The 10,639-nt window shown below is 28.8% G+C and overlaps 1 protein-coding gene across 1 annotated transcript in view; it reads left to right on the top strand.

The window, feature by feature from the left end:
• Positions 1–2,387: 2,387 nt before the first annotated feature.
• LOC108748586 (unconventional myosin-IXb) overlaps positions 2,388–10,639 on the top strand; it is an 18,988-nt gene continuing 10,736 nt past the window's right edge. The window contains exons 1-2 of the mRNA XM_018486826.1: positions 2,388–2,478; positions 9,779–10,132. Coding sequence (XP_018342328.1) covers positions 2,388–2,478; positions 9,779–10,132 — 445 coding nt within the window. The remainder of the gene's footprint in view (positions 2,479–9,778; positions 10,133–10,639) is intronic.

Below are 10,639 nucleotides of genomic sequence, written 5' to 3'. Positions count from 1 at the left end.
CCTTGGAACGTCCGCTCGAGATCCTCTTGAGTGTGCCACGAATCTCCCTCTTTCGCTTTTCTCTCTTTTCGTCGCTCCGACGAAAAAGGGAGCAAGGGCGCTTCGGGAATGCCACGAAGATCGATCGCTTCGTTTGTCCTTTCTTTTTCGACCGTTCAGCAAACGAGAGCGCAAACCTTCTTCAGCTTCGTGTCTCTCTTCTGCTGCTCTGGCTGCCTTGCGAGCAGCCATTCATTGGGTAGATAGGTCAGGTGACATGTATCGCGTGTCGCGCTCATCGAGCAGCTCAATGGCTGCTTGTCAGTGGATGAACGTTCGCCAGCAACAAGTGACTTGAATGTGGATATAGGAAAGATGCCTGTTCTTTAAACAGATGTTTCGAGTTTGGTTGGAAGGGATATTGATCCAATGATATGTGTAGGCACACTTAGAACCTGAAGACTTAAATCAAATTGTATACATTGCATGCGTGCAACGTGTTTGTTTAATTATGTCTTTAATTATCTCGTTTAACATATGTTGAAATTTTTTAGTATTTTCCTTGCCCTAATTGATATAATGCTATGATTCATGTATTATTTAACAATTACAAATGAAAATTAGATCGATAAATATAAATTAAATAAAGAATTTTTTTTCTATTTTTAATCGAACCGCAAAGATGCTTAATAATATTATTTATTATATATATATATATATATATTCATTTATTGACAATAACTTAATAATTGTTTGTTTCTAAGTATGTATTAACAGATTACATTAATGATTTCTTTTATACAAATAATTTCATTACATCTTATTTTATTATAATCTTTTATAATATTTTAATATATATTTCAAGAGACATAATAGTGCCTCACACACAAGATTATTACATAGTATTGAATCAGTGCAAAAGTTTGTACCCGATTTATTATTCAAAGTTCAAATAGCTGCAATTAAAAATAAACAAAATTTAAAATTTATAAAAAGGATTTTAAATCTCTACTTTTGAATGGTTACGATATTTTTTAAGTTTATGTAAGTTTTATAATTTTTACATATAGAAAACTACGAGCTGAAAAAAATGAAAAATTTTTTTTATTTTGTAGGTCTATAGCGTGCTAAAAAAAATTTGAGCAATTTTTTTTTTGGATTCTTTATTGTAAAAGCTTTCCCTACAAAATTGTTTTTTAAAAATGTTTCTACGATTTTTTGTTAATAAGTTATTACAAATTTTATTGCAAAAAATATTTTGACTTTGATTGTTCATAGCTCTATCAAAACCCCCCATCACAATTTAAAAAAATAGATTCTTAAATTCTCTCATCAGATAGAGTAAGATTTAGATTTTATTTTATTTTTAACAAAAATAGCTTTGAAGTTCGAATAATAAATCGGATACGAACTTTTGCACTGATCCATATAACTATAATATTTACAAATATAATCATTTAAAAATTTTTTTGTTTGAATCTTTGAAATTTTAGTACTTCTTTTACGAATTTTTGACAACTGCAATTAATTTACATAAAACTGTATGTTTTGCGTTAAATTTTGCTTTATGACGTTCAGTTCCCGTTTGAAATTTCATCGAATAGATCAGCAAAGCGCATAATAAACCGCAGTGAATCGTGGAGGTCGAGAGAGCTGCCTAAGGTGAGTCTAGGGCCGCAGTCATTTTTCCACAGCCTCGTGTAGAGCGGTCCAGTCGGAGACCAGTCCTCTCCTCTCTCTTTCCTTCCTACTGCCTATCTCCCTCCACTCCATTCTGCAGATATCCTGAACCCCGGTATGGCCGTGGTGCCTTCTACCTAACTACCTGAGGACTAGGTAAGTTTCGCAGCTCTTACCTTTTGGAGTTACGGCGAAGGCGCTTTAGGAGAAATAAGGCCCAGAAGGTGGGTCTCAGGCAACAATGACGCCCAGTTGAACGCGACGGCTCGGCACTCTTCGCATGTCCAAAAGTGCATAGGCTGTTTAAACAAAGTTTACACCCGTAAAAAAACTGTGCCAAGTTAATATATTAATCCGGATTAATCGACAGATCATATTTGTGTGTGAATCTGGTTATCGTGATCTGTCTGCCTTCTGCAGTGTTAAAAATTTAATTTGCAGTGTATTTATTCGAAATTTCTCAAACATTTTAATTCTCAAACTTCTTAGTGTAGAAATCCTTGATTAATAATTTTATAGTGCAATGTGATGCAAATTTGAGTATCCTTAACGTTGAAAAAATTACGGTGAAAGATGTGTGAGTGCGGTGACGAGTGCTCCGAGGATACTAATACGCGGGAACTCGAAGATGCTCTGTTTCGTTAGATCCGCAAAAACGTTAGATTAAAAATCTAAGGGCAAGCTTAATAAGGAAAATTCTGAACGAGATTAAGAATCGAACAGCTGAAATGGCTACTCTCGGTCTCTCCAAAGTCTTCATATTGGACAAGTATTTTACGGAGCTACAGAAGTTCTGGGAGACCGAGAAAAAACTTCAAGGTACAAAGTTGCGAAGCTGTGACAACATCTTCCTGTTAATTTTAACGATCTGGAACATTTTTCTTGATTACTGAAACTTGTAATCCACAAATTTGTTTTATTCTTAGAATTTATACATTTTCTTAGATTCTCAACATCGTATTTATCGCATGCTTATATTCTAAAATCTATACAATATTTTCTCTCTTTTTTATATGTAATATATATTTATTATTAAATATATATTACTATAGCGTTTCCATTTTGAAATTTACGATTGAAATTTGCGTATTGAAGTACGTCATTTATCTAGAATTTTCTAATATTTTAAAATTTTATAATATTTTTAATTGTAAAATTTTATATTAATACGTACAAATATAAAATTACTATATTTTATTATTCCTAAATTTATGAAATCTTAAATCTTTGAATTTAGTAATATATGATTTTTAAGTCCAAAACAAAATTGCGTAACATCTGAATCTTGGTTTCTTAAAACATTATATAATACTTTTAAAAGAGTTATTATATACACATATGTGTTAACATATTTTGAGTTTAATATACAATTAATAAAAACAAAAGGCTTGATTAAGAAAAGCTTTTCCCAGGAACAAAAAGTACTTTTATTCATCAGTTTTTGCGGCAGTAATTAAAATTTGTACCTTCTTATTTTATGAATACTAATCAGTTAATAGATTATTTTATTTAATAATGAAGATTTATGAGATAAACCGTTAGATTTTAACTACTCAGGCAGGCTCCAAAGCTCTTAGTACGACCCTGCTATGCTGAAAATGAAGAGTTGCGGTGGTCATTATAAAAGTTGCCTACGCTTTACAGTTAAAGTAATACAATTTTTTTACATCTTCGCGGCTGTTCTTCCTTGATTACCTTCCAGCATTCTTAACTGTATCCAGAGATTAAAGTCTTTCAAAAAAAATTTTATAATGCTCGGAATAAGAAATTTATATCATCCACATTTATATTAAGCTATCAGAAACGATTATATTTATGCCTTTTTACTGCCAATATGTCCATATCAATTTTGTAAATTTTTTTGTAAACAGTAAAATGTGTGTGTTCAGATACTCAGCTTTTTATTTAAGATATAAGAACATAATTTTTTCAGATTAAATAGAAAAAGTAAAATGAAATTCCATATTTAAAATTATTTTTTAAAATAATTTTAAATACAGTTTTAAATATTAGATTTTTAATTTAATTGTCTAAGTAAATGGAACTTAAATATTGAATAATTAACGTGTTTAACTTATATAAATAATGATTTTAAGAATTTCTATTATTATTTTTACAAATCATTTGTTAATATATAATTAATAAATAAATTTTATATCTTCTCAAACATTCTGTGTAATAACATTTAAATAACTTATTAAGCGTATCTTATTTCTGAAACAGACTGTTTTATAAATTGTTTTCTAAACGGTTGGATCATCAATGATGACATTTACGTTGCAAATACATATGTTGATTTTTTTTATACTGTCAGACTAAATATAGATAGAGGAAGAGTTTTGAAAAAAATAGAAGGAGCCACAATCAAGATAACTTTCTTACTCGATTCTTTCCCAACTCGAAAGTGTCATTATTCTGCAGTCTAAGACATCCTTACAGCTATTGTTTCATTATAGCGCGTCCTTCACAATTACGGGCTTCTTGAGTAATTAGATGGAAGGAGTGGGAAGATGAGATATAATTAAAATACCTTCTACTTCTTTGTCATTATTAACTTCTTCGAGAAGAAAAATTGCATAAAGCTGATAGATTATTTAATTGTATATACACCCTATATATTTAATATGACTTTAATTATTAATTATAATTATAAAATGTTATACATTCCAATTAAAAAAGCGTAAAGAATATTTAGAATATATTTTTATATATTTCATCAAATTTATTTTAGAAATGTATAGTTTTAAAATATTTATGTCCTACATTGTGCACCATTAATTAATATTATAAGTTACTATCTTTAAAAAGTAATATTATATCATAAAAGTTGTTGATTTTTCCTTTTGTTTAGCTCTTTTATTTAAATAAATTTATTTAAAATTTGTGAATGAATTGTGAGAGAAACTGTTTTATTCAACAATTTTATAAAAATTAAAAAAATTTGGAAACTGCCATTATTTTATGACCTATTACGTTTATAAATAATTATGTAAACGTATTATAATGTGGAAAAACAAGCATGTTTACAATTGATAATAACAAAGAAACAGATATTTTCTCGCTGGGATTTATGCAGGGCAATGGCCTAAACTGGTACATACATCCAGCTGCAACTGCTACCATGTGCTGTAAGCGCACATGCGTGAAAAACACGAAGTATAAACGATATGGATATTCGTATAGATCATACTGTGTTGCAATGTGCATTTGTGTGTACGTATTTATTAATGATTTCATGAAGTAATCCAAGTAGTACAAAGAATGTACTCAGTAATTAACTTAAAAAATCTAATTCTCTCTTATAATAACTTCTTACGGTTTTTTTTTTAATGTAATCAAATTTTTATCATGAGATATATCATACAAAGTATGTTGGAAAATCTTTAGAGGATATTTTGAAATAAGAAAAGCATGGATTCTGATTATGAATAAATTATTATAAAAAAGTTATTGCAAAAAGTCAACAAATATGTAAAAGTACGTAAGTATGAGTATATACTCATTACTTAATTAAATACAACTCGATAAAACCCATCAACAGAGAAATTGAATGCGGATTGGATGTACGTTGCAGATATAGATACAATTTATGTATACCTAGATAGGACTTCTTGTTTTGATATTGCTCAAGATTGTTACGTTTATTGCCACTTGGTAAAGTTACATTTGCAAAGTTCCACGGCGAACTAGCATCGAAAAAAATTACCATTTTATCAAGACTCGACATATGAATCTGACAGTCACTTATTTATTCCGTGTATCATCCTTTATTTATTCTGTGGAAACTGTTATTTTGAAAATTCTTTATATTTTCCGATCTTTGCTTGTCTTTTGCAGTGCTTGAGAATGTAACTTATATCAATGCGTTTTTTATATGTACATACAACTGCAATTGAATTTTTGCAAAAAATAATTTTCTTGGATGATTGTTACTGTTACACTGTAAATTATTAAAAGTCATATTAATTTTGATTTGATCTGTAACAATTTTAATAAAATAGCAGATAAAATATTTTATTCTGAAATTTGTTTCATATAGAATAATCTTTAATGTGCTGGAAAGAATAATTAATTTTTAACCAGATAAAATGAAATTTACTTTCATACTTAATTTAATTAAAGTTTTATCATGAAAATAGCGACGAACTATTGCGCAAATTTTCTGGGAAAAAGTATTCATCGACCAAATTTGTAAATGGATCACGCATCAAGATAAGCCTCCACGTCTAATTACGAATTAAGTTTCGACATACGTGCGGGCATCGCCATTAATTTCACCGCGATTCGGTAATCTGTGCGCACAAGAGAGGAATGCAGAGTACCTGCCACGATTAATTCATCCCTTTCGTTATCTCTTTGCCAGTGCCAAAGCATAACGGTGTACTTAAAGTTACTTACTTTGCTTCTTTTTTCTTTATTCTATCTCTATTCCTTTAAGATTTTCTAGCTCTCCCTTTTCAGTTTTTTTTATCTCTACGTATTATATTTTAGAATAATTTCTGCATGTCTGTTTTAATTTTATAAATCTTTGCACACAGGCATGTTATAAAGTTTTTCTATTAAATTTATTTATTAATTTCTTTTAATTTTATTAATTTTAGTTTTAATTTAATTTTACATAAACATTTTTTATGTTAAAATATAATACGTGATAATCTTTTTTATGTTATAAAATTATAAAATTTAAATAAAAAACATATTTTTAAAAACAAAAATGTGATTTTGTATATAAATAAGAATTTAATCTTTCTCTCTCTCTCTCTCTCTCTCTCACTCTTTCTGTTTGAATTTTATAAATTTTTGAATCATAAATAAAAATGTGTATTGAATTCTTAGAATGATAAGAAATTAATTCCCAAGACTTTATATAAAAAGTAAATCTGTTACAATTAGTAATTAAATTTGATAAGGTCAAACATATAGGAAAATTATATACATATATATATATATATATATATATATATATATATATATAATATTATAATAACTTACATAAATTACGGATATTATAATTAAAATATACTAATAATTACAATTAAAATTTATATTATATACTTGCATATAACGTACTTATAATTTATATATAAAGACAACATAACCTTTTAATAATAATCTTTTTCAAACACATGAAGCAAATTCTACAGTTCATGGAAGACTCAAGGGAATGAAAGGAATAAATTTTTGAAAAAATTATGAATTCGCAGAATTAAAAAGAAGAATAAATTAATATTTGAAAGAATTAAGGTCAACAGTAATATGAGTCAATGAAACATTAGTTGAAAAAGTTAAGACGAATAGAGTGTAGGCGGTGCTGTGAAAAGGATAAGACTAAAAAGAACCTGTTTTCTTCTCGAAGGAGCGTTCAGCTTCCGAAGGTACCTGCGGAGTTTAATCCCCGCAGAGTAGGACCTGTCTGGTTACAAGGTGCTAGGAAAATCAGAAAAGTGAGATTCTTGTTGCTCTTGATGTTTCTGTTACTATTATTTATTATTATTTTACTATTTATTATTATTATTATTATTATTATTATTATTTATAGTATACTGATATATACATATACATTAATTCTATTTTTTTAATTATTTTAATTATTTTTAAATATTTTATATTAAAGCAATATAAACAGAAATATTAGCTTTTATTTTTATATATCTTTCATATTACCGTGTTTAATCTATTTGAATGTTATTTTTCTAAAACAATTTTTATATTTGTTTATTATAATCGATTACAGCATGTTTCTTTGCGTCTATAATCTTATGTATTTCCTTTAAATCAATTTGTTGGCTGTTTCGCATGGTTCAACATTAATGAGCATCATTGTAGTTGACGAAGGCTCTGGATACTGAAATGATCACATTCAATCGGCTTTCTTGCAAGAACAGAGCATAAATAAAGTACGCACGCATTAAACATCTTACTTTGCGATTCCAGAAAACCGGTTATGTAACTAATCTCGTATCCGGAAGTTAGTAACAACGAGACCAGTTCCTAGTGAACTGAGCACTGAGTATCGTGTGTCATCCGACCGAGGGAACTTGTCTGCCCGAAAAAAAGAAAGCGCGTGCTAAAAGAGCATTCTAAAGAAATACTTCTAATCGTACTGTCAGAATCAATCATATCGTAGAAGATTGTGGTGTCGAGGTAGAAACGATTTCAAATCAACTTCGACTAGTTAGTTGATTAGCTGATCTATTGTATATAAACATCGTTTACATGTAAAGAAAGAAATCAAATTCACTTATATTTGCGATAAGTAATCAATTATTTTTAAATAAAAAGATCATTAAATATCGATATTGCAGTTAATTAAAGATTTTTTTTTATTGAGTGGAGTGTAAAATAGAATTTAATAAAACTGGGAATTGAATATGATATTTAATTAACTCAAATTAGTTTAATTTTGCTATAAAAGGCAGGATAAATTCATATATATATACATATACATATACTAGGACATAAATCTTTCCTCTATCACATTTCCAGATAAAAATAATAAATTTAAGCTGTTAGATAGGACCACCTATCATTTTATACAATGGTCAATTGATGCTTAATTAATATGACTTTCTAAATTAATAAACAAAATAGATAGTGTAAATTATTATTGTTATTAAAGTCTACTTTATATACATTAAATATGCATTTCTGTATATTAAATTGTATTCACGTAACAATAAGTTTCTAGATTCATTAATTACACCGTTAGCTTGTAGAGATTGTTGAAACTAGTTCATGGCTCTATAAATAATTCCATTTCACTGTTTATGGCTTTATGAATAATTCCATTTTACTGTTTATGACTTTATAAATTATTTTATTTCTCTACAATGCAGATGATTTAAAATAATATTAACGGCATTTATATATATATTTTACAATATCTATATTTACATAAAAAAATAAACAAAAAGTTTGTTTAATTTACAATGTATATACAGGATGAGCAAAAAGTATGACAAAAAATCGAACGTACTAAATATCTCGAAAATAAAATATTTGAGTAAAATTTATCAACCTATATATTATATATCTCGAAAAGTATTCAGTTAAAAAAAATAAGTGTTTTAAAATTGATAAAAAATAGGTAATCAATTAAAAACTTTAAAGTTGACTTTGAGAAAGTTCCTTTAGCGCTTAAATAGAGATTACTATTTGATACATTTGATGAAAAAAATTCTACTTTCATATGAAACATTTTTTCTCAAATATCTTGTTTTCTAAAATATTTAGTCTGTTTGATACTTTTTGCTCATCGTTGTTTGTATATAATAATTAATTTGTGCGTATTTGATTTGCGATTTTCAAGAAATTTTTTATTTGAAGTTTCTATTTCTATATGAAGTTAAAATATCTTCGAAAATATTGAAATAATACCTTGGCAAGCTGATATTTAACGACCGGAACACACTGGTCAGACGCATGGTACGTGACTACACAATCGAGTGCAACAGTGCTCGGCCTCCCTTAGGTGATGGAGAAATCTTGAAGTTCAGCCTCCGAGAGCACAGCCTCCTCCATTTCAACTTATCCGCTATTGTATCTTAGATTAACGGTACCCAAAGAGCCGTGCACGACTCGAGAGAACGTGCACAAGCGGATAAAAACGATAATAAGAAATGAAGTTGGAAATGAGAACATTTTTTGAAACGAGATCACAAAAATATATTACTAGTGAAGACTATGATTTTTATACATATCTTGATTTTGTAATTATTAAAAAATTCTTTCCTTGATTATTGAAATTTATAAAAATACTCTTCTAAAACATATTAAATAACATCATTAATTAAAATATTGTAAATCAAATGAGTAGAAGTGTTCCATTGAATTCTAATATTTCTAATATATAATATAAATTATTAAAAGAAAATATCAGTCATGTTTCCATAATCGCAAAAATTTCTAGATATGTAAAATGAAAAGTATTTTATTGTAATGTGTTTATTTTTATAATTTTATATTACATTTTTATTATGAAGAAAAAGAGAGAGAGAGAGAGAGAGAGAGCGAAAGAGAGAGAGAGAGAGAGAAAGAACTGTTTTAAAATACTATCGCATTCAATTCACTATATTGGTATTATCGTATCTTAACGAAGCTTCCTGTTTGGTTCTTGAAGATGCTTCTTCATCGAACGAAGCGGTGCACCTACAGCAGCGTTTGCGGAGTCTCAGCACGGAACTGGTGACCCTGAGGAACCGGCTGCACGTAAGCCAACCGGCGAACGCATCAGGGCCGACAGGCGGTACCTCCGGACCCCTATCGAAGAGCTCGGAAAAAGGTGGACCCACTTCACCTGCACCCGCAGTACCCCCAAGAACCACCCTACCGCCCAGTGGCACGGTATCTCATGGAATCGGTCATCCTGCGAGTCACACATTAACAGCTTCCGTAATTGTTCATCCGCATGTCAATCATGCTAGTGCAAACACGCTCAACCATAACTCAACCGCAACAAATAACTTAATATCTGGTTAGTACACGAACATCTGTTCCATTACTGCAACCCTGATTAAGATTTTGTGGATAATCTTTTATAGATCTTTATTATATGAAAATGTTAATTACTTTATAAAATCTCAATTCTACCATAATTTTAAGAATAAAAAAATATCAACTAATTATATATAATTATGACATTAAAAATGTGCTATTACTATTTTGCTATATTAAAAAAAATGATTATCATCTTCTCAAACAATTACTAAACAAATAAACATTTCTGCAGAGCAATAAAAAATAAGACACTCTATTGTAATTAATAATAATTAATATTATTGTATTAGGTTGTTCGGAAAGTAATTTCGTTTTTTTTTTATGAAAATGAAAGACGATTTTCCTACCTAGGCGTTTCAAATGATCATGAACGGTCGAATTCGATAAATTTAATCTCTCAGCGATCTCACGAGTTGTTATTCGCCGGTTTGCATCAATTAATGCCTTTATTGTGTCTTCATCAGCTTCAACTGGCCTTCCAGAA

Source organism: Trachymyrmex septentrionalis, unplaced genomic scaffold, assembly GCF_001594115.1.
Source record: "Trachymyrmex septentrionalis isolate Tsep2-gDNA-1 unplaced genomic scaffold, Tsep1.0 scaffold235, whole genome shotgun sequence".
NCBI lineage: Eukaryota > Metazoa > Arthropoda > Insecta > Hymenoptera > Formicidae > Trachymyrmex > Trachymyrmex septentrionalis.
This window is presented reverse-complemented; position numbering and strand designations above follow the sequence as displayed.